Genomic DNA, 25,282 nt, shown 5'->3' with positions numbered 1-25,282 from the left:
CCCAGACTGGGAGATGCGGATTGCTGCCGCTGCCCAGCATCACGAGAGAGTATTGCACCCTATCTCGCTTGCCCAGGAAAAAAAAAATAAAAAATCTAAATTCAAAGTACAGTTTCTACTGAATGTATTGCCAGTTCATTATCGTAAAGTCGAACCATCGGAAGTCGAGGAGCATCTGTAGGTAAATACCTTTCTTAAGAGTATAGCAGCAAGGACTAAAGTTGTACTTGCAGCCTGACAGTTAAATGTTAAATCATTACATCATAGCCATCTTGAGTTTTTATACAGGCTGAAAGCTTTCAGGGAAAATGTATCCTTCATAACCTCCACAGTGGTCATATTCTGAATCACTTCAGCCTTTGAAGGCAAATCACCTTTGCTTCAGAGACAGTGATTGTTAACCTGGTTATAAAACCCCAAAAATCTGTGAGGGATTAATTGCTGCTAAATTACCTAGTTGAAACACACAGAACTTCGCTGACATCCTCAGAACTGTAGAACTATAAAGACAAATAAGAGCAGAAGCCACATTGGGTAGGTGACAATCAAGTACACTAAATTTTTGGTTCTAGGCCATTTAGAAGTTATGGATCTGGCCTTCACAGTGATCCCTCCTTTAGTCTCTGCTGTATTAAAGCCATCACACAACTGTATACCAAATTTCTTTAGCTATTAGTTAAGTAACCTCTAGAAACTAAAATGAATGGAAGGAATCAAAAAGAGAAAAAGCACTATATTTTGATCCTACTCTCATGATTCTGTCCGGGGAGTGGGTCATCAGATCCAAGTGCAGCGCAGAGGCGCAAAGGATGAGAGGATGATCCAAGAGTCGTGGTCAGGAAACTAGCAAAGGTCACCAAGGAACAGGCGTCGTTACAAGAAGAATCCAAAAAACCGTGAGTCGCAGATCAGGCAATGCGTCGAGGAAGATGAAGAGGGTGAGGAGATTCAGGAGTAGGAGGGTCAAGGAGGTCAGGGAAAAGGCAACCAACCAACCAACCAACCAACCAACCAACCAACCAACCAACCAACCAACCAACCAACCAACCAACCAACCAACCAACCAAAGAGCAAAGAGTGAGGCTGAACAAGATTCCGCATCTTCTCGCGCTTCAGGCTTCCATTTTATGCGCCCGGACCCTGATCAGTCACAGGTGTTCCGCATTGTCGAGACGGAGGGCGTGACACCAACACATATTCAAAACAAGGACTTTTTCAAAAAGGATGCCTTCTGAAATAAATACAGCTTCAATTTCATCCCAGCTGTGAAGAAATATATCATGCACATGTTTTTAGTTTCTTCATTCTGAAAAAAAATCATTGCACCTTGTAACTGATAACACCAAGAAGTCTTGCAAGCCAACAGTCATACTGGGCTGCATTTAATTGAAAGGCTGATTGTACTCAGTAAGGAGTGCTCTAGGTTCTCGGCTTCTCTTAGCAGTCTGCTTGTTGCAACAGAAATATGTTTTTCCCGGAGGCTTATTCAGAAATATGCATCTGGCCCTGTGTGCTAGCAGGACTGTGCAGGCAGCTGGTGCAGCACGTTGGCACACACACTGATCTCCTACGCTGTCTTCCCTCTAGGCAAGGGGTGCACATGACTCTGGAGGGTGCTTGACTCTGCCATGTCTCTGAAATGCCCACATTGTTGCATGATTCCTCTGCTTTCCCCAGAACTGAACAATTAACATCACATCAGATATTACAGAGAAGATGAATGGATATGTATCAATATAATAAGACTGTGGGAGTAGCTAGAGAAGTCCTCCGTATGATGATAAAACGCCCAACAAAGGTCTCTTTCTACTACATACGTATGACTATGAGTGCTGGCCTTGTAATACTTTATTTCAATATAAATCACTGGCAATGCTGGAGTTCAGGAATGCATAAAATTTTTTAACTTTGAAACTAATGGTATTTACATCTTCAATTTAAATTCTAAAAGGTAAAGTCGGGTATTAGTGAGATATTCACTTTAATGGGTATTAGTGATACATTTAATATGTTTGACAACTATTAAAGTTCTCAACTAGTGCGTTCAGTTTAACCTTGTTTCAGTGTTGCAGTTTATTCAGCGAAAACATTAATCAAAGTTTTTGAAGGATTAGGACTCCAAACCAGTCTCTTCTTGGTGGTCTAGAGGAAAGACAGTTGCGTAATCCAGTTTCACTAGATTCCCTGGCATCCATCAAGAACATTGTCTATGTCCAGAAGGTGGCAGTATGTCACTATTTAAGTATTCTTGTTGAAAATTTGTTTGAAAATGAAAGCAAAGAGTAGCTAAAATAGGTAACAGCTAAAAGGATCTTGGTTGGATGCGCTCAAGTACAGCTGACTGGAAGAGTACAATGTCACTGCCCCAACAAACAACTGTGTAGAAAACTGCGCTCGCTATTTCAGACTGTTGGAACATCTTCAGCACTGGCCTGTATTCTCCAAAACACCTGAGCCTTGTCACAAAGTAAAGATGACTCTGCCCTTTCTTGTTTTCCTTCCTCTCCGTGTGGCACATCCACTCAAGCCTGTTGTCCAGGTGCACCCCCCATGTACTTGTACATCTCCACACACATGTACCTTGTGCGATGTTACCAACGCTAATACTGAAATTTTGTATTGAATTATCTCACAAGAGACTCCACGCAATTTCTTGTCCAGACCATGGTGATATCCTGATTGGACTACTGCAACTCACTCCTGTCTGGCTCTTCTGGCCTCTGCCATCAAACCTCTCTAGGTGATCCAGAACGCTGTTGCGCAAGTTGTATTTCACCTACCAAAGTGTTCCCATGTGTCATCCTTCTGCCCAGATCTAATTCAAGACTCTGGTTACAGCCTACAAAACCATCAACGGATCTTCTCCCCGATATCTATAAAACCTGATCATTGGCCACACCCCAACCAGACTACTACGTTACCCCACCTCTGCCTGTCTGGTGGTCCCACGCACAAAAGGTCCAAAGTCAAAACCCCAAAGTTTTTCGGTTCTGGCTCCAGTGTGGTGGAATGACCTCCCCCATCACTCAGAACTGCGCAATCTCTTTCTATATATAAGAAGGACCTCAAAGCTCAGCCCTCTTGGACTAACTTCTCCCCTAATCTCAGTGCATGAAAAATGTGTAAATGTTTATATCTAATAATTTTTAACGAAAATTTGTTCAATAACGGAAAAGCATTTATGTATACTGGTTCATATGGTGGAATCTGACTAATTGACCATACTCAAGAATCACGTCTGCATTCAAATCTCTCTTTCCGTTGATGGAATGCACACTTTGAATTGTTCTCTGGGATGTACATCACTTTGGAGAAAAGCATCTACTAAATAAATAAATGTTAATATAAAGCAACATACATCTCAGGAAACAATACCAAAGTGCATTACACCTGTTACCTTTGCAGTCCTGCTTCCAGACTACGGTCAGAAAACCCAGAGCAGTTTTCTGTTGTAGTGACTCTAGTGTCTTTTCATAAGAAATTGATTATTTTGCACAGAATTAGCAGTAAACTAAGCAGGGATCCACAGAGCATGTAAAGTTTATTGTGAACTTCTTTCTAAAACTGTGCAGTTGCCAAAATGAGCATATTTATCGAAAACTGTCAGCTAAACTTACTAATAATAATAAACTTGCTAATAGCTCTACTGTCTCCCCAGTCATTCCACTAAAGGGTAGGCAATGCTTTTTTGTGCACTTCACAGAAACATTCAGCAGCTGCTGACATCAATTCCACTTAAAGGCCACCTGCTAGCACCGTGTTTAGAGCTCCCATTTTTGTATTTGGAGGTTACCAGTTCACATCACACCGACTGCTGTAGTACACTTGAGCAAGGTGCTTTTCCTAAATTGCTACAGTAAAATTTTCCAGCTATATGAATAGTTAAACAGTTGTAGGTAGTTTAACACTGTAAGTTGCTTTTAATAAGAGTGCCAGATGAACAAATAAATGTAAATAACACCCAACATGGATGACAGACACTCCTGTAAAAATTTCCTACGCTTCTCATAACGCTCCATTCCCAAAGGTGGCAGATGTTAGGTCCAAATGGATTCAACGCATGAACCGCAAAGTGAAGAAGGGTGGACGTTGGGTTGACTGGTGCTCAGCTCAAAATTTTAAGATTTCAGCAAGCATTTCATACACACGGAGCCATCAGAGGCCAATCCAATCCTTTACTTGGGACACACTGTTAAAGATGACACCAAGGAAAGAAGGAAAGCGGTTTGTCAAATTCCAGCATTATGCCTTGATGAGAATATTGACAACAGTTCTGATTTTCAGTAAACCTTGAAGACAACCTATTTGGGAATATAGACTATAATGAAGACCTGGTAGCTGAGGAGGGACCTGTTGCAGCTGAAAGGCCTGTAGATGTTCAACGTGACCATATGTATAGGTTTGCCTGTACATGTTCAGTGTTCAGTGTATTTATCTGGGATGGATTGCACTAGAGTATGAGATCAGAAGACTACAAGAGATACTGCCTACTAATGATAACTGAATTTAAGGCCTTAGTGACCAATTTTGTTTTCAATAACTGTACCTTTAATTACAGGTCATTGTTTGAGTTTTGTCGGGGGTGCGGTGGCGCAGTGGGTTGGACCGCAGTCCTGCTCTCCGGTGGGTCTGGGGTTCAAGTCCCGCTTGGGGTGCCTTGCGGCGGACTGGCGTCCCGTCCTGGGTGTGTCCCCTTCCCCCTCCGGCCTTACGCCCTGTGTTGCCGGGTAGGCTCCGGTTCACCGTGACCCCGTAAGGGACAAGCGGTTCTGAAAATGTGTGTGTGTGTGTGTGTGTGTGTGTTTGAGTTTTCCGCTGCATTACAGATAGGCGGGAATGTGAATAATGTGATGTTAGTGAATTAGTGAATTGCTTTATTGATTAATGAGTACTTGCTGTACCGTTTCTTTCTCAGCTTACTTTTCATTTGCTAGTTTTTCTAATCTTTTAGAAGAGGGTTTGTTATTGCGCTAATATAACATATTATACTAAAACAGTGCAATAAGTTCTTCGGTTTGTTTTTCACTCAACATTATTATACAACCTTTGCACGGTAAATAAGTACCCAGCAATGAATGTGCAGCGTGCACTGCTTCTTGTCCCCAACCGCTTCTCAACTGCCACCCAAGCTTTGTGTGGTGCATGCTGAACATTCATTGATGGGCAGCAGTCTGCCTTCGTGAAGCAAAACTTTGACTCCTGACTAATGGGGTGGAAAAATATTCCTTCAACCACCCTGCAACGCAAAAAAAAAAAAAAAAAAAAAACAGACTAAGTTGCGTGAAAATAAAACTGAGCCAATACACACATAACTATCATGAATGGATTCACAGTACAACTTAAAACCGTACAGAAATTTCTCACTATATTTAAAGTAGCTGTAAGCGTTTTCCTCCTTATAGCCCTGCAATAACTTACTGTTCAAATTTTTCACCCCCCAGAAAGTTTACAATATGAAAATACATGATGGGTGGCCAGTTCTGCATTCCCTCATTTTGTCCAATCCAACCAGATGCGAATTTGAAGGGATCAGATCATTTTTCTTCATTTAACTGGAGTACGGCTTGGTACTCTCTGCTTCTGGCTTCATTGAGTTCTTTCTCAGTTGTCACAGGATCCAGGCCCACTTTCCATGCAGCTGAAGCTCTAGCTGCCAAGTCATGCTTGGTGCCCAGAACTCTGAGACCAAATTTCCGCAAATATTCTTTCAGTGAGTCAACTGACCAGCTCATGAAGTACTCAGAGTTCTTTTCAATGCCTGCCTCACCCCCAGTTGCACACACTGCGGTCATGTTTTCACTGCTAGTCTGCCAAAAGACTTTAAACCACAGTAGCCTACTGTTGACTGGTTTACCACAAAAACAAAGCCATCTTAGAAATCTTAAAAGATAATGTTCTAAAAGGATCACAAATCTGCATGTAAAAACTTAATAAGAAGCCACGGTTTATCTACAGACTGCACAACAACTAGCTGGGATTCAGTATTTTCTACCTGCCGCCCTTTGACCCGTAAGCGACGCGCCTATGTTGCGCATGTGCAGATAGAGACCTCACGACGAAAGGATTATTATGAAAATGTAATAGGTATAGGGGGCGCGGTGGCGCAGTGGGTTGGACCGTAGTCCTGCTCTCTGGTGGGTCTGCGGTTCGAGTCCCGCTTGGGGTGCCTTGCGGCCGACTGGCGTCCCGTCCTGGGTGTGTCCCCTCCCCCTCCAGCCTTACGCCCTGAGTTGCCGGGTTAGGCTCCGGTTCCCCGTGACCCCGTATGGGACAAGCGGTTCCGAAAATGTGTGTGTGTGTGTGTGTGTGTGTGTGTGTGTGTAATAGGTATTGTAGCATCCCCCCCTGTGGAGCTACTGGAAACAAGCTTAGGAGTCAGGGTAACAGAAATGTGCCCTTTATTTGACAAGTACATGGACTGGACTGGAGTGGCATGTGCCTGCTTTGTGGTGGGTCTGGGGTTCAAGCATCACTTGGAGTGCCTTGCTGTGGACTGGCGTCCCGTCCTGGGTACGGCATCCACTTCCCCTTCGGCCTTAACAAAGAAAGACAGTACCGAATAGTCCTCGAACACCGGAGAGTTCCCTTAGGTCACTCCCTGCCCTCCAACCGTGCACAACGGCTAGGGGGGCACCCCTAGAACCACCCAGAATCCCCCCCGTGACAAACCGAGCATGAACAGAACACAGCCAATCAAAACAGAACACAAAACTATGTACAGCAATGGGCACTAATAACTATTTACGCAGAGCCATTTTAACTCCCCTCAGCGCCTGTGGTGATCAGTTGTGTTTTCTGTTATTACCTAGAGGGTTACAGTATTATCACTTTGTCATAATGAAGACTGCTCTTTCTCATCTTCACCGTTTTAACTGTTTAAACGTTATTTCACTTTCTCTTTTGAGATGAATTCCCATTTTGTTCATGTATTCCCAGTAGATGCGATTCCCCCCCCCGTGTGACGTCCTTGTTGCGCTGGCCGAGATCACTGTGTGAAATGATGAAGCCTGAGGCATACAAGACTGTTTTTTCTTTTATTAACTTTGTTCCCATTCTTAAGTTATTGACATCTCAGTGACAATGCCTGCTGTCGCCTGATTTTTTTTTTTTTTTTTTTTTTTTTGGAGAGTCTGAGACGCGATGGGAAATCCGCTACACATACAGCCTGCGACCCCACATTGAGAGAATGGAGAACTTCGCTCGGGTTCCCACACGCCTCCGCTCGACTTTTTCCGTGTCACTCCGCCGGAGCGACGCCTCCTCTCGGCTCTTTCCGCCACACTTCGCCACTTTCCGCGCCCCCATCGGACGGGCTCGACACCGCCGCTGGAACTGCAGCTCGTCTCCCTCTTTCTCCGTGTTGTTGTCCGCGGTGACGCGACGGAGGTGTTGCCTGACGCGGGCTCTTACGTGTCGGCCTGAATAAAAGTGGAGCTTGGAGGGCCCCGGAGTGACGGAGGAGACGGTGCCGGTAAGACACGAGAGGTGTTCGGGGGTGAGCGCGAGCGCCTGTTTCCCCCAAAATGGTAGCAGAGCCGAACGCGCTGAGCGCGAACAAAGAGATCATGGCGGCGCGGGGCTCCTTTGCGGGGCTCGATGCGGGGTCTTGAGGCGGCGGGGCGGGTTGCGCTTCGCGGGCGGCTGAGTGATGATGATGTGAGCGGCGAACCGCGTGTTCACGGGAACTGTTGGAGCTCCGCTGCCGTGCATATAGATTACACAGTGCTGGCCCAATACACACTGCTTTTAAATGCATGTGTGTGGGTTTTTTTTTCCCTCTCTCTTCCTAAAAGCTAATAGCTCCGTTGTTAGCGTGTTTACTGCGCATTCCTGGTTTATTCTGCCTTAGTTGTGTGGTCTTACATAATTCCTGCGCGAGACTCGCTCAGCAGCGGGGGCCACGCGCCGCCTTTCTTTCAATGACCCCGTTTTCGAATAAGCGCTTCTACGCGCGCTTTTTTTTTTTTTTTTTAATTTTTTTTTTTTAAGCCCGCTGTGCCGGGAGTGGTGTAGCCGGGTGGAGCAGCGGGGAAAGAAAGAGCGAGACCGTAGCCGCGGAATACATAAAGGAGGGCACACGACGGTGACGGTCCCGCCACCTGCTCGGTATCGCCCCGCGTTTGCGCGGCCTTGGCTGCGCGGGTCTCTCTGCTCCTCCTGCCGCGGAGATGCTCGACGATGCTGAGCAGTTGCGTCGAGTTTCCCGCCCGGTTCGCTGAAATGGGAAGAATAGCAGCCTGAGCCCCGCACCCTCAGTCAAAGGCGGCTTTTCTAATCAAATCAGTTAAATAGCTTTAAGTTTAACTTAACCTAAATCGCCCAGTTTCTCTACGTGCGACATTTTAAGTCATTTAACGGTCTTCGTGCTACGAAAACGATGCACAAGTAACCAGACGTGGTTCTTGCCCGAGAGTCTGTTGTTAGCAACTCGATTTGGTTATAAATCCAAAATCACTTTTACTACTAATTTAGTCATTTTAAATTTAGTTAATTCAGACGTCCGTGTGGTTCCAGTTTTCAGTTAATCCTGGCTTGTAAAAACTTCACATAAGGCTTTAACTATGAATTAAGGAATTTTTTTTTTATTAAAATTAACTCCATTTGAAAAACATTGGAATTAATGTAAAAGTACAGAAAACAAATTCCTGGAGCTTCCTGTTCAGTCCCACCAATTGTCCTTCGCTCCAGTAATTGTGTACAATGTTCACCAGCTTCTGGTTCCTCAGTCAACTCTTTATTATTCTCTGATCAGAACCTCCAGTCACAAGGTTAACAATACATATATCCCTTGATTTTATTTAGAGGATGGGTTCCACGATGTGAAGTAAATCTATAATAAATTAAGAAGCTTTCATGGTAACGTTTTAATGTAGTTAAAATGATTAGGGGGGGTAAATATTGTGGCAGATGGGGGTTTGGGCCCAGAGGCAAAGAAAGGTGTGCGGAAGCTGTCTTATTGAAACGCCGGAACCAACGAGCGGTATTTGGAAATATTGCTCTCGGCCTGAGGAACTCCTTTACTCTAGAAGCTGCACCTCAAGTCGGTCTTTTTCCATCACCCACCAGATGCTCACCATCTTCTAATCCCCTACGGTGTCTTCAGCAGTTGCACAACTTCTTACATTTTCCCACAATTCTTAATTTTTTTTTTTTTTCCCTCCCTCCAAACTTTAAGGCTTAATAAAGTACTAAAACACATCAGATACAACAATAAACCAAAGTTTGGACCTCACACAAGTACGAAAAACTGAAATGCGGAACAATTAAACTGTATATTATCTTTTAAAATGATTTATGTGAAATGCAACACAATAAAACCATCTTTTTCTTGAACTGATTATTAAAGCAGAAAACAAAGATTGAATCAATAATATATTAGTAGTGAATTCTGGGGAAAAATATCAAACCATACACAAAAACAGCCAAAACACAATGCAATAATCTAAAATACTATGAAATATCAATTAAAGAGCAAATTGGAATCAATTAAAGTCAATTAAAATCAACATGCAAGTTTTAATAAGAAATCCATCTCCTCCCCCATTCCCAGGTGAGACCCTTTACTAGATCGTGATGAACTGACTCTTGGAGGGGACGCCACCTCGTACAAATCAATAACCTATGCACCAGAAGGCCTGTCTGAGGAGTGCTTATTAGCACAGGTCCCCTCACTGTGGCACCGGATACTCCGGCTTTCCTCCCACACCTTTTCTTTCTCCTGGTCGCTCTTGTTCATTGTCCACTGACCAGAAGTTCCCAAAATCTCTTCAGCTGGGTGCATCCCAGAGGTACCAGGTAACAGGGACCTACTAACACTGGCCCTGGACAACCCATCCTTTTCCTCATCCCTGCCACAGCTCCATTCTGCGCACCAGCGACACCTTGTGATGGCAAGGTCTTCCTGCCATCCCATGCCAACCCCCTACTACACAGCACAGGACAGCTTTTGCTTTGAACGGCTGCAGGAGATATGGTCACTCTCCCACCTGCTTGGCACAGCAGACAACGCAACCCCTGGCCATGTGGCCCGTCTCAAACGTTTCTGGCCCCTCATGCTCTTACAGTTCTTCCTGGTATGTCTCCAACTCAAACACACATGGCAGGATGGAGGCTAACCTTGATAAAATAAGCACCCTAGAGCTTTGCCCAAGGTGGAGTATGCTGGCAAGTGGCAAAATCCATCCGGCTGTGCAAGGTCAGGGAGCAGTTGAATTTGGAAATGCCTGCACCCATTGCAGTTGTCTAGCTCATCCCTCTGGTCCTCATGTCCTGAATAAAGTCAGGAAACTTCAACAGAAAGGCTCCTGTGACATCTGCCTGCACAAAGAGATTGAAGACATGCGCAATCACTGTTTTCCTATCTGTTCCCTGCAACACTTCAGTGGAGTAGGGGAACAGCAGTGGATCATCTGTGCACGCCTCCAGACCCCTCTGGCAATACTCCTGAGTCAGCAAGGTGACGTCAAAGAAAGATGACAACCTGTTTTGCTGGATCCCAACAATGTGCTTCGACCGGAAGTCCCAGGAGTCCGAGGATGACCTCCCAAGCAAGAGAAACCTGCTCATGAAATCCATCATTAGCCTCCAGGTTCCTCCAGTGACAGCAGATGGTATTTTTCAAGGTCTTCATCCCCGAAGCTGCCGTCCTCACTCTGGTCGCCATTATCTTGCCTTCCCAGTGAGCTATCAACATCTTCTCGAGGAACCCTACATTGGGCTGTCTGACATAAAAACACCAGAAATATAATCTCTGTGTCACCCTGCAACATTGGCAGACAAGCCATCCAAAACCCTGCACCTTCGGCTCAGCAAGCTGTCCAAAATGAAATCCTTCCAGGGAGCAGAGCTTTCCCCTGAGAAAGTTGCAGTCAAGCCACATACACGGTCCCATATTGGATTGTACTCTACCCTTGCTAAAATCTTCAATACTACATCTTAATCTTAGCCAAAAGGCAGAGAAATTTATTATATATATTACAAATATTTTCACGTCCATTCCCCCTCCAAGGAGACGCCCTTGTATCGTTCAGGAGGATACAATGCATTCTGTCCACAAACTCCTTCACAGTGCCGATGGTTGTTCAGTTTATCCCATAAACATGTAATGTTCATCTTCAGAAAGTGATTGCAGACACTTATACACAAGCTGTAAACACTGTGGAAGCGAGGTGAATCAAGGTGACTCTGCACTCCTGCTCTGTTTTGGTGCATTTTACTGCCAGCTAGGGGCAGTTCTGTTCTGCAACAGACACAATTTTTTATCAACGGATAAAGAAAAAAAAATTGAGAAATTATTTGAAAGACGTGTCGTCAAAAAGTTGTAACTTGAATGTTTCCGACACACAGAACCAGTGTACACCGAACTGAGAAAAGTTAGTGTCGGCGAGCAGTGAGAGTACCGACGGACACGCTGACTGAGCGCTGGCTGTGCGGGAAGGTCTGCCAGTGTGGTCCTTGCATCACGTTGGTAGCCGTTTGGCTTTCGCACCGCACTTATAGTCGTTTTGGAACATTTTGCAGACTCGTACTGTCTGTGCTTTTTCATTTGCTAACCTTTGGCGCGTACTGATTTTGATTCTGGTGTGTGACGGAGGCAGGCTGGCTGAGCCCTGGCATGTCGGCACAGATGCACCTATGCATCTTGAGGTCGGTAGAAAGCCTTCTCCTTCAACCTTTGAGTGCTGTTGCCTTAGTGACGGCTGGGCAACAGGTACGTCAAGCTCGAGAAGCAGACCGAGGGCATTGCGACAACGCGGCTGTTCTGTTCATGTAGGGATCAGGGACGCCTCTGCTGTACGTGTGCGCTGTACATAGGAAAACATTTTTCAAACGTGTTTTCCCAGGGACAGAAGGTGGCGCGTTGGTTAGAGCTGCAGTCTTTGGGTACAAAGGTTGGAGGTTCAAATCCCCGACCTGCTGTAGTATTTACCCTGAGTTGCTCATATAAGAGATGTCACCCTACTCTATAAATTGGTAAATAACTAAGTAGTTTAACATAATTCACTTTAGAGGAATTGATTGATTGATGGAAAATATCCAGTCTGTGGGTTGACAAGAGACAGTGCTGAGTCATTGATCACGCCAACATGACGTTGCTGTTATATAGCAGTAAGGCAGAACAATGCGACTAGTACTATATAATTATAAAGAGATATGCATATTTGAGTTATTGTTTAATAATACCTCAAATTTAACATATTTATCTTCTGGTTAAAAAAAGAGAAAACATTAAACAGAAGATTATTCTTTGTTCAGTTCAGATAGTTTTTGTATAGTGCTCTTCTCACTGTGATACTGTGTGCAGAGGATACAGCACAAAAATCTGGAAATTACTGCATTTTTGGGTATTTGGTTATTATGGTAAAAGATATAGTTATCTATTGGATAAGCCAACTGGCAACAGATGAGGGGGAAACAAACTCGCAATGGGAAGAGAGTGAGAAAAATAAAGGCTCCAAGTTCCAGCGGCTGCCAAACTCTACTGGACATTCTGTATACTGATAGGTGATGTGTGTGGACATGTCCAGCATGTGTCTAATCAGAGCTAAAACTGCAGACACCGAAGTTTGCGTCGAGGTTTGTGGTTTCTGATCTATTTCGGTGGTGGTTGGCAGTCCTGCCCAACTGATTGCAGATCCCTGAAGTTGTAGGGAAACAAAAAAAAAAAAAAAAAAAGGACAACGTGAGCACGTCAGCTACTAAAAATTATATATTAAAGCGGTCATTATAATTTTAAGTACTTTAAAAATAATGTTTGTTGCAGTGTTACTTTAGTGCAGACAGCCCCCGAAGTAAACCTGTTCATAATACATGTTTAGGTTTTGGATTATACCAAAAAGTTGCGCCTATAAGAGATAGCACGTGCATGTTGTACATGGGTGTGCATTATGTCCAAGGTTTTACGGTAATGTAATAACCATAACGTACACACACATTGGCTGAAGCTACTTGTCCCAGGCGGGGTCGCGGCAAGCCGGAGCCTAACCCGGCAACACAGGGCGTAAGGCTGGAGGGGGAGGGGACACACCCAGGTCATAGCGCCAGTCAGTCGCAAGGCAACCCAAGCGGGACTCGAACCCCAGACCCACTGGAGAGCAGGACCTGGTCAAACTCACTGCTTCACCGTACCCCCCACCATAATGTAGCATATTTTAATTTCAACACCTTACATTTTTCCACTGCACCAGGGATTCTCAGATACAGAAGATTCAGTATAGTGGTTTATGTAAATAGATATCTTTTGGCTTGTAGTGAGATTAATTTTTTCATTTTTTACCGTTTCATGGGTCGTTTTTACTAATATACTAATGCATTGGGTACGTTAATTCTGCTCACTTCCACAGTGTTTATAGCTCGGATCTGGTGTTCCTGAGTGTTGGTGATCAATAACAACAAGAGGAATGCTTCACATTTATGGGATGTATCTGTCAACAGTCAGCGCTGAAAAGGAGTTCGTTTTCGTTTTTACTTATTGTGAAATAGTTTTTAATGTTGCTTGAACTTTGAAATATTACAATGAGAAATGCACATTTTTTTAATGAAAGATTTTTACAGAACCTACACAGTAAATAACGTATTGACAATTTTTAAGCTCTCATTGATTGTGTATATAGTAAAGCAGTGGTCTGAAGCCGACAAACGCTGCACGTGCTTGAGATAAACTCATGATTATTATCTCTAATTTTAGTCAGTTTCCTCTACATTTGCAAGACCTTCTTTTCCCCAGCCACTGCTTCAGGCTCCTTGTGAGGGATCCCCAAACATTGCCAGACCAGCCAGGAGATCGTCTCTCCAACATGCCCTAGGTTTACCCCGGTGGGATGTGCCTGGTATAATTACAGCAGGTGCCACCAGAGGGGATTGTTATGTCATCAAACCACCTCAACTCACTCCTGTCAATCAGGAGGAAACTGAGTGACTCCAGGACTTTCCCAGATCCTTGAGATCCTCAACCTCTCATGGAGAGGGAACAAAGTGACCGTGTGGAGAAACTTTAATTTTGGCTGCTTATGTGTGGTGTTCTCATACTTATGGTCATATGTAATATTCAAGATATTCAAGGTACCTGAACTCCTCCATTGGGGGTCAGTTGCTCCCTCCTCACATAGGAGGAGCAACCCGCTCTTTTCCAAGAGAGAACCATGCCCTCTCCAAGTCCACAAATCATACAGACTGCATTTACTCCCATGTCACCTCAAACATCTGTGCCAAGGAGAAGAGCCGGTCCAATGCTGTGTAATTTTAGTTTTAATTTCAATAATGTTTGAATGTAATAAAATATTGAAATGTGTTAGAGTATTTTGTTATTTCTTCATCTGAGGTGTTTCTGAACCTGATCAGCAAATAAGCCAAGGATGTCTGCGTTATTAAATTAATTTTTTGTTGGTTATAAATTTCAGTATTGGTAAAAGACACTTTGGTTTTACAGACGAATCAAGTTACTAACAGACTACCAGTGGCGATCATACTTGTCAGGTGAGCAGCTAGCGTGTGGGTTTTCTGGCAGAGACCACCACGGTAGCTATCAATTCACCCCCAGAAGCTGGGCCTTGCAGCGGTTTCCATTTAGCGGTAAAATAAAATCTATTTAACCAGCATGTATAAACTGCAAACAAATAAATGACCAAAATCTAAAGGAAATGCAAAAATTGAACTGAATCGTGAGATGCTGTGCAGCCACTTGATTTGGCCTTATGGTAGAAATGGTAGAAAATGAAAATGTATCCTGCTGGGGGTAACATGGCACCTGTAAGCAACCTTATGGAGCCTTGACTGAAGAATGACAAACTTCTTCAAATAGGGCTGAAATAAATCCTCGTGTAACTCGATTACTTACGATCCTTGATTAAAATTTAAATACGCACACTGTCCGAAACCACTGGTCCCGAGCAGGGTCGCGGCGAGCCTGGGCGTAAGGCTGGAGGGGGAAGGGACACACTCAGGATGGGACGCCAGTCCATCGCAAGGCACCCCAAGCGGGACTTGAGCCCCAGACCCACCAGAGAGTGGGATTTGGCTGAACCCGCTGTGCCGCTGCACCCCCCTAAATATATATGTATTTAATATATAATATTATATGTTAATATAAATATATACACACAGTATATACTGGCAAAGCAAACAGCAGAGCGGATGGATGAATTCCTGTTATGCCAAGAGATGACACTCTCCATGTGTGATTTAAAATTTATTTATTTTTTTATTTTTATTTTTTTGAGATGTGTGAAAGACATTCCTGGTATCTCCGCTCCACGCTCCAGTACACATTTTGTTGGTCAGTGTTCTGCTGCTGTTCAAACTTTCTTGGGCCTTGTTTTTGCCCCCTACAAATGCCAGAAAGAACTGTAGGAAAACACAATTTATTGCTCATTTAAAGCACATGCTCCTGTAAGGCTTACATTGCTCCTAAAGAGCACTTATACTGTAACTTCTAACATTGTTAGATATGATGTATTACGTTACATATGATGAAATATGCAAAGCGGTGTGGATTTCTCGTTATATATTTCACTAGTTTTTGATTGTACCTTGGGAAGTAATTAGAAGTATATTTTTGGTCACTTTCTTGGATTTCAGTACATGCGTTTTTGTTGAAACTCGAAGTGAATTAGTATGGATCTTCATGGTTAAACAGATTTAGTCTGCACTTTATGTTTTTGTTTCATTTAAAAACTCACGAAACAACGCCACTGTTCATTTTAAGAAACACCATATTTTTACTTCTCCTGTGCATTTTCTATTGTCGTTTAATAAAGCGTAAAATATCTCTATCATTTGATAACTCTCTAAATCATCAGGATCATTGGTAGAGTACTCAATTATTAAAGTATTTATCAATAGCTGCAGCACAGGTAAGCTCCCAGCTTCAAGAAGAAGGGCTCTTTGCAGTCGCCTGGATGCTTGGGCTGAGCATCGTGTTCTCTTTGCTGCTCGTAGCTCTACAGCGACGATGAGCTGTTCCATGGATGCTTTGCACGCGTTACCGCAGAGGGTTTACTTCTCCTCGGGTGTTTGTTATGAGGATGTAAACTCTTTCTTAGGTTCTATCCTTTGCTGGTGTGCTTGAGTTCTTTAAAGTAGGGCGGCACAGCGAATAGCGCAGCTGTCTTACAGAGCCTGGGTGGTGCGAGAGGGCGTAGGTTTGATCCCCTCTCAGTCTGTGTGGCGTTTGCACATTGTCTATGTGGGTTTCCTCCGGTTGCTCTGGTTTCCTCCCACAGTCCAAAGACATGCTGTTCAGGTTCACCTGTAGTATGTTAGTGACAGAGAGTGTGTGTGTGTGTGTGTGTGTGTGTTCCATGGATGAGTGACCCACTCTAAGTAGTGTATCTAGCAGTGTAAGTCACCTTGGTGAATAAGGTGTGTGGTCTGATAACACTACATAGAGTTCATTGGAAGTTGCTTTGGGGAAAAGCGTCTGCTAAATAAATGTAAAAAAGCCAGTTGTTTAGATCCCCCCTTGTGCTGTATAAAATTTCTAATATATGTATTTATTGTCTCTCTGTCTCGTCCCTGTGGCTGTCTCCATGTCATCATTGCATGTGGTGCCCAGCTAACTAGATGACCATGGAATCAGGCACAGACGCTCAGCAGAGCGGCGACTCTGCTGTCCCTGAGTCTGAGAGCCAGCACTTGGCCCAGGCGCAGATCGCGACGCTCGCTCAGGTAAGTCTGTGTTCCAGCCTGTCGGTCTGCTTGCTTTGGCGTCTATCCATCTGCCTGCCCAGCGGAAGTTGGGAGTTGCGAATTTGTCGCCTCGCGTAAAGGTGTGGTGCCTCAGGTCGTCTCTACGTCCTTTCCTTTGCGCAGGTGTCCGTGCCAGCCGGCCACGTCACGTCCAGTGGCCCGACGGTGACCCTTGTGCAACTGCCCAACGGGCAGACGGTGCAGGTGCACGGTGTCATCCAGGCTGCCCAGCCCTCCGTCATCCAGTCTCCCCAAGTGCAAGCCGTCCAGGTGAGAGTGCCTGTGTCCAGGATCCATCTCGACAGGTCCGAGACCCCGACCCAAACTCATAGCAAGACATGTGTGCTGGGCAGTTTCGTAATCATGATGTTGCAGTAACCTGTCCACGTTATCGCAGTTTTCATTATATTTGCATCTATTCGTTAATCTGTTTTTTCTTATAGTGCTGACCCATTTACAGTGATTTACTCACTTATACAGCAGGGAAATTGCTGTTTTATTATCAGTTCAGGGTAAGTGCTTTGCTCAAGGGATTCAAACTTGGATCCGTAACCACTGTGCCACCTGCTGCCCATAATTAATCTAGTCAAACAATCTAATCAAAATGTGTTTTTTTTTTTTTTTTTCTTCCCCACACACACAAAATCAGTTCAGCACATCATACAGAGTTTTGCATGGATTCTGAGATGTTCAGTAACACACACACACTGTCTGAAACCACTTGTCCCAAGTGGGGTCGCGGCGAACCAGAGCCTAACCCAGCAACACAGGGTGCAAGGCTGGAGGGGGAGGGGACACACCCAGGACAGGACGCCAGTCCATGACAAGGCACCCCAAGCAGGACTCAAACCCCAGACCCGCCAGAGAGCGGGACCCGGCCAAGCCCGCCGCGACCCCACTTGGGACAAGCAGTTGTTGACGATGGATGGTTACTAAGCTTTGTAGGAAGTTTATGAATTAAGAGCATCATTTGGAAGCATTCTCACTTTACAGCCTTTTCCCCCCAAGTGCCTAAAACTTTTGCACAGTACTGTACATGTAGAGAAAGAAAGATTGTCGCTGGGCTGCTTTTGTGGATGGCAAGTGTTATAGCGACCATTCCGAATAACATTACCTTAAATAACTTTACATTAAACATTTTGTGTCTCGCTGCCAGATCTCCACTATTGCGGAGAGCGAGGACTCACAGGAGTCAGTGGACAGTGTGACTGACTCGCAGAAGCGCAGGGAGATCTTGTCCAGGCGGCCCTCCTACAGGTACTGTGCGTCTCCTGGTGACGCCTAGAGTCTTGTCAAATAGCTCTCCACAGAGCTGCGTTGTGTTTCTCCTGCTGCAGCAGACTGTGTGTGTGTCGGTGTGTGACTGTCACACTGTCTGCTTCTCTGCCCCCTCACATCCCCGCAGAAAGATCCTCAACGACCTGTCATCAGATGCCCCCGGGGTCCCGCGAATAGAGGAAGAGAAATCTGAGGAAGACTCCGCCCCGGCCATTGCCACGGTCACTGTGCCGACACCCATCTACCAGACGAGCAGCGGCCAGTACAGTAAGTACTGTACCGTACGGTAATTGTTTCTCTTCTGGTCACCGGTAGAGCCAGTCGTAGAGCCAGCTATTTGAGTCATGAGTTGCTCGCCTGGGAGGACTCACTTAAGGCCTGTTTTGCACATGCTTCTGTGTGGAATAGTATAATGGGCAATAAGTGCTGAACCATATTGAACGGCAGTATGAATTAATAGGCGTCTCTATTGATTGTTGCTCCCCGCACGTATTGATGCCAGCTGAAGGCACGCTGATGGACTCTGCCCTTCCCTTAGTACTGTCCTCTACACTTCCTCTTTCCATTTCCCAGTTGCCATTACTCAGGGTGGGGCGATCCAGCTAGCCAACAATGGCACGGACGGCGTGCAAGGGCTGCAGACTTTGACCATGACCAACGCAGCGGCCGCCCAGCCGGGTACCACCATTCTGCAGTACGCACAGACCACTGACGGTCAGCAGATTCTGGTGCCTAGCAACCAGGTGGTGGTGCAAGGTAAGGACAGCACCGGTGCGCCGACTGGACGTGTCACTCTGCCTGCCTGTCCATCCCTCAGACACAGGGGGCTCCTGCTGTTCTCCGCTCGGACATAAGCACACAGCTCTCTGAAGCACCTGCTGTCTGTTCACTGTCAGTCCTGCGTTACGGCGCACAGCTCACAGGAAGTGATGTCAGCTCCCCAATGTTTCTGAGTGGCTGCTGTGTCGTTGTGTGGCAGCCGCCTCTGGGGACGTCCAGGCTTACCAGATCCGCACGGCGCCGAGCAGCACCATCACTCCCAGTGTGGTGATGGCCTCCTCCCCAGCGCTTCCCACCCAGGGGGCTGCCGAGGAAGCCACGCGCAAGAGGGAGGTCCGCCTTATGAAAAACAGGTAGGCGGGCACAGGTGTGCCTTGGCACCAGCTGCAGTCTAGTGTATCGTTACCAGGCAACCGCAAAAACCCGTGTACCTTCTCCGTCTGAAATGAACAAGGTAATTGGTGCTCAGATGATGTACGTTTCACGTGACGTTGCCTCTTATCTACTGTGAATATCCTTCATTAGTTTAACTGCTCAAGAGTGGAATGCGGAAGAATCGATTCTTTAGTGCGCAGTTCATTAGGACAAAGTCAATGTCATTGCCACAGCAAGTTCAAGTTCAAGGTTTGAAAACTGAGCGGATGCTGTGCATAAGCTCCAGTGGCACAGCTCTGATTTTGCCAGTTTAGGGTGCAGCAGGTGGCTTGGTGGTGAGAGTTGCCCTCTTCTAATCAGGTCTTGGGTTTGAATCTTGCACCCTGCTCTAATTTCCCTGGGCAGGGCCCTTACTTCAATAAAAGATCACCACTGTAAGAGTGATTCTCACTGTATTCTACTTTGGACAAAGGTATCACTTACATACAATTATTTGATGCTTTTCTTCAAAGCAACTGACAATGTTGAGCTGCTTACAATTATTTGCCCATTTATACAGCTGGGTAATTTTATGGGGCAATTTAGGGTTAGTACCTTCCTCAAGGGTCCAACAATTGGAGGTGGGGGTTGAACCTGCAACTTTTCGGTCCCAAGGCAACAAGTCGAACCATTACGCTACCAGCTGTCCCCATCACATGAATAGGTAGTAGCAATGAAAATGAGCGTTGAACTTAATTCTGCAGCTGCAACTAGGACTGGTGAGCGATATAAAAGCTGTAGTGGTCTGATGGCAGTTCTCTCCTTGGTCATAGGGAGGCAGCGCGGGAATGTCGCAGGAAGAAGAAGGAGTACGTGAAATGCCTGGAGAACCGTGTGGCCGTGTTGGAAAACCAGAACAAAACCCTGATTGAGGAACTGAAGGCACTTAAAGACCTGTACTGCCATAAGTCCGAATAATTCCCCTCTCCCATCAGCTGTACGGACCCCTTTTTTTCTATGTTTTTTAATGCTAAAACGGACTATGTCAAGAAATGAGCGTAAAAATTACAAGGTCTCATGCCCTCCTTCTCGATGGTGACCTTAAAGAGAAAACAAAAGAATAAGTCCTTCCGAGTCAGTGGCGGGGGTCAGTCTTGTGCTTTACTTACTGGGAGCTGCTAGAACTGTAGGCCCCGTTTCCTGCCAGCGCGTTCCTCCTACTTGGACAGACAGAGGCAATGAGCCCTAGACACCCCCACATGAGATCCGAGGGCTTCGGGCAGGGCTCCGCAACGCTCGCTCCAGCCCAAGGCTCGAAAGACGCGTTAGTGTCAGGACTAGGAGGGGGCGTCACACTTTGGGTCACTCGGCGCTCGTTGTTCAGGTCTATAGATAGCATACCATCTGCTGAGCCCTTTAAGTTTTCATGTTTGTAATGAAGAGAAACCAGAGTCGGTTACATCTCAGATTTAAGTATCTTTACATTTTTGTACCTTGTTAAGGTATGGCTTAAGAAAAGGTTCGTAATCCTGTAAAGAAGAGAGGAGTTCTGTAAGGGTAGCGCCAGCTCTCGCCCCATTAGCCCACTGAACGTTGGCCTTTGTTTGCACGTGTGTGTGTGTGTGTGTGTGTGTATGTGTGTGTGTTTGTAAAAGCACTTAACCTGGCTCCCGCAGGAGGAATGTACGATGGAGCAGGTTCTCGCTGTTCGGGATCACCCGCAGATGATGACGCCACAGCGGTCCCTCCCGTTACACTGTCACAGCCCACAAAGAGTGGATCGGTGACACAGCGCACTGCTGTTGGCCTGCAAACCGCTCCGTTGGTTGGGCCTCTGATAGACTACAGATATCCGTGTATTGTGCGAAATGTGCTGCCAGGAAAACAAATCCGTGTAAATCTGGATCTTTAGGGCATGTGCATGCGGGATAGGGTAAAGTACCAAATTACTTGCTTTTCTGGCCCTGCAATGTTATCATTTCAGTACTGTCCTTGTGTCCTGTAGCACTGCAGATCTATTATGAAAACAAGCAAGATTTCACTTTGTTGTGTTTCGTTCATGTATGGATACCAGAATGAAATATTGTATTAATATTTCTGTTCGTAGGAAGTATTTGCATAGCGCCAAGGATCCCTGTTTAGATTTTGCTACATGGTGGATTTTGTTTTGGCATTTTTTGGTTCATTTGTTCATATTTTGTTACATCATAACGAGTCTGGGATTCATTTATTTCCTTAAATCCACTTTTTATGTTATTACCTTATTATTACATTTTTGGCAGCTATGAGGAGAAAGAAGCCTTTGAGAAAATTATATTCCTCATTGGTGTTGCATTATCTCTCTACGATGCCAGGAACATTTTTGCCATCACTATTTGTGACTTTTTGTTATTCTTTATTTTCTAGTTACATACAATGCAAAATGTCAGTTTATATGGAATAATATACTATGAACAAGGCAGTGAAGAATTTATTATCCACTCCTGTTTAACACCATGGTAAGTCTAATTCTTTACCAGCCGCATCATGAACAAACAATAAATCAGAACTTTTGTGTATATTGGGTGTAGAGAGAGCACATGGAGCTATTTACTGTTGCATGTTTTGTTTATAATTAACAACAAGTGGTTATTAATGGTTCATTTTGGTCAGTTTTATTTTGATATGCTACAGATGTTCTGAAAATATCAGGGTATTAAATAACGTTGTTATTACTGGTAGATTCTGTCAAACAAGCAGTTGTTTTTGGGACAAGGTACAGTACAAAGGATTTGAATGCACATCTCTTCAGAATATGAATGTCCAAACCCATTTCAGGAAATCTGAAAAAAAAAAATTCTGCCAGTTTATACAAATACTTTATCTGACCTGTGAAATTTATTGTTCCTTTTACCTGTCAAAACAGGTAAAGAGGGAGGGTGGAGTATGGTGGGAAAAAATATGCAGTTTTAAATTTTTAATGGGATATTGAGAACGCTGATGCAATATTGCTTAGCTGGCTATATTTTTATACTTAAAGGACTGTGTAAGATGTACAACATTCATATTTGTGGCTAGTATTTAAAAATGATAGAAAATTGCGGCTGACTGCAGGTTGCGGTCAGAGTTTAGTCTTTTAACTCCGTTTTCTCAGATTCAGCTCCCAATGTGAATGGGAGCTCCAGACTGGACACAGTGGGTGGTCGTGTGAGCGGTGTTTCAGGTGGTCACTCACACACCTCACATCCCCACCGAATGATCTGTTGTGTCTGCTTCTCCACCTGCCATTTAACATGTGTGGCTCTCAGGCAGGAGCTTTCAATTGAGACATGAACATCACCACGTTGAAGGGCCCTTACTGCCGTGCCCTTGAGCAATATGATTGCGCTAAATTGCTTCACTAAAACATTTATCTGTATTAATGCATATTATGTTAAGTCACTTTAGGTAAACAGTAAAATAATATTAGGCAACCAATTTCGCATACGTTCTCCTTCACCAACGGAAAGTTTTTCGATGTGTTTTCAAGCCAGTTATATTTCTATGTGACTTACAAAAACGATCAGATGTGCCTCTATGGCCAGATTACCACCGTATATCAACGGTATGGGGGTGGGGTTCAGTCCTTGTTTCCCTCGTTCTCAATCACACACAGCCTGTTTGGTTGCTCTTGGGCCTATTTTTATACGTTTCTGCCGCGCCAGTGCAATTACACCTTCCTGAGGCTGTCGTGAGCAATGACAGTGCTGTTCCCTTTCCATGCTTTCTGAACCAGCATTGACTTCAGGATGTACAAGTCCAGCATGGGGGGGTCACCCTGAGGCTGTGCTGGCCTTCAACAGACACATATGTTGGACAAAGAGAGATTTTTTTTCCTTCTTTTTTTCTGTGTAATGCAAATTTTGTGTATTTTTTCAATACTTTATTGTACATGCTGTAATACAAGAGTCTCAAACACAGTGTCTGTGCTCTCATTTTCTTTTCAACCAGCTTCCCTGGAATAACTTGTCCAGTTATTTCTGCACATTTAATGCCTACATGTCTACAAAGACCACAGGAAAACTAGATGCTTCTTCAGTACATGATACAAATTGTAATGAATCACTGGGGGGGATTCACAATCTTAACCTTGTTAACTGTACATACATAGTGGTGGAGCAGAAACAGAGATTTTGTGTGTGGGGGGGGGGGCTCCTTCAACATTAGAATTTGAGACCCATGCAGCAGGTAAGCACAACACTATATATTATTGCAATCAGTAGAAATACTATTTACATAAAGATCCTCTGAATGATCCGATGTTCAGAATACAATGACGCAAACAAATGTCCTGATCTTTTCTACTCATTTGTGTAAAAGAGTAGTAAAATTGCTTTGGAATTTTCCCTTTGTGTTGTGTATTTTGTAAAATGAAAGACAAATTAATGTAGCCCCAACTCTGTTGCAGCACAGTCTGAATGTATTTCCCATCTTTCATGGTTTCCTTCCACATTTGAAGACATATTTAAAACTAAGTTTTAGGAGCTTGGGTGATTTTAGAGTCACCAATACACCTGAATAGCATGTCTTTGGAATGTGGGAGGAAACCTGTGCAGACATGGGGAAAACATGCAAACCCCAGAGAGTAGCATAGGCCACATGTGGGCTGTAGATGGTGTCAATAAACCACAAGAGGCATTTTGGTGACACCATGAAATCCGAATGAAAGAATGGCAAAAAACCAAAAGGAGTAGGTAAAGCTGAGATCTCCTTGGACTTCTGGAGAAAATGGAATCTGCCAGCAACCTTTTAAATCCAGTTTAATGAAGTTTTAAGTGAGGTGTACCAAAACATTTATGCTTATATTTCCATTTATTCATTTAGTAGACATTCTTCAAAGCAACATACATCTCTGAGAACCATACAAAAAGTACATTACACCAACAGAAGGAGGGATTAGGATGAGGACGGTCAATTTATCACACACCACCATATAAACCACTATGATATTATGCAACTAGCAGCATTTAGGTTTTTTGCATTATTAAATGGTTACCATATCACACATCTGTCAAGCAGGTAGGTGATCAGGGGAAAGGTGAATCTGAAAGAGTTGAGTTTTGAGACCATTCTTAAATGTTGAGAGAGGTTCAGCAGTTCTGAGTGCGAGTGGGAGTTTCGCACTCAGAACTGCTGAACTGCTCTCAACATTTGTGCTTTTGGACCCTTTGTGCGACAGACTGTTGCTCCTTTCATTTAGGCCCTCCAGTTCCGGTTGAGACAACATACTGATATTGGTATTTTGTGTCCCGGTGGCAAAAAATCTTTTTTGTCAACATCAGGGATAAATATTTTGCACTAGTGCAGACCTTACTGTCATTAAGACAAAGAGTGTAGAACTTCATAAGGTGAGTGTTGGTCAGCTTGATGGATAAGCAAAGCTGTGTGCCATTGGGTTATGTGGTGAAAGTATATTGTAACGACCCGTGTTACCGCGAGTTTGAGAGGGAAACCTGTTTATTGATGATAGTTGGATTATGGGAAAATGTAAAAAGTGTTCAACCACTGGGGGGACTGTGCTTGCTAAGAGGGAGGAGAAAGCCTGGGGATTGTCTATAAGTGCATCAATAGAACTGCTCCCAGCTATTTACAGGTCTTGATCAACCGCTATACCCCAGCTAGACCCCTTTGCTCGTCTGTTTCTGCTTGCTTGGTGGTCCCCCACACGAAAGGTAAAGCACGGAGGTTCTCGGTTCTGGCTCCGTTGTGGTGGAATGACCTTCCCCTCTCACTCAGAACTACAGAAACTCTTGTCTACATTCAAGAAGGGTCTGAAAACTCACCTCTTCCAGACTCACTTCACCTAAGATCTCTCCAGCTCATGTACGGTGTAAATGTTCATGTACTGTAACTTCATGGGCATCACCAGATAAAGCCTTTCAGCCACTACTCCGGCATTGTTTGTTTGCTAGTGTATCTTATAATATTTTTTAAAAAAAAATTGGTAGGAGGGTATCAGGATTTGTCTATCCTGTGTTTTATGCACCTACTCGAATGATGAACCTCGGTGCAGCAAGTGGAAGGTAACAAACTAGGTTTACTTGAGAGTCACATGTCTGCAGCCATGTCTCTCTCTTAATGTAATGCATAAATTGTATTTTTGCTGAGATGTACATCACTTTGGACAAAAGCATCTGCTAAATGAATAAATGTAAATGTAAATGGG

General features: G+C 44.4%; 1 protein-coding gene across 1 annotated transcript; it reads left to right on the top strand.

Moving 5' to 3' along the window:
* The first annotated feature begins 7,186 nt into the window (after positions 1-7,186).
* On the top strand, positions 7,187-22,675 carry LOC108918913 (cyclic AMP-responsive element-binding protein 1-like). The gene is made up of 8 exons (XM_018726540.2): positions 7,187-7,471; positions 16,553-16,665; positions 16,810-16,956; positions 17,843-17,943; positions 18,092-18,231; positions 18,538-18,720; positions 18,944-19,097; positions 19,932-22,675. Exons 2-8 carry the CDS (start codon positions 16,561-16,563, stop codon positions 20,074-20,076), a joined length of 975 nt encoding a protein of 324 aa, XP_018582056.1. The 5' UTR covers positions 7,187-7,471; positions 16,553-16,560; the 3' UTR covers positions 20,077-22,675.
* The last annotated feature ends 2,607 nt before the right edge of the window (positions 22,676-25,282 follow it).

This window comes from Scleropages formosus, chromosome 24 (genome assembly GCF_900964775.1).
Source record: "Scleropages formosus chromosome 24, fSclFor1.1, whole genome shotgun sequence".
In the NCBI taxonomy this organism is placed as follows: domain Eukaryota; kingdom Metazoa; phylum Chordata; class Actinopteri; order Osteoglossiformes; family Osteoglossidae; genus Scleropages; species Scleropages formosus.
Note: the sequence above shows the minus strand (reverse complement) of the source record. Positions and strands in the feature narration are given on the sequence as shown.

Coding starts and splice junctions, on each gene's coding strand:
- LOC108918913 (XM_018726540.2), top strand. CDS start 16,561: ATGACCATGGAATCAGGCACAGACGCTCAGCAGAGCGGCGACTCTGCT. Junction 18,232..18,537: donor GACGAGCAGCGGCCAGTACA/GTAAGTACTGTA, acceptor TCCATTTCCCAG/TTGCCATTACTCAGGGTGGG. Junction 19,098..19,931: donor GTCCGCCTTATGAAAAACAG/GTAGGCGGGCAC, acceptor CCTTGGTCATAG/GGAGGCAGCGCGGGAATGTC.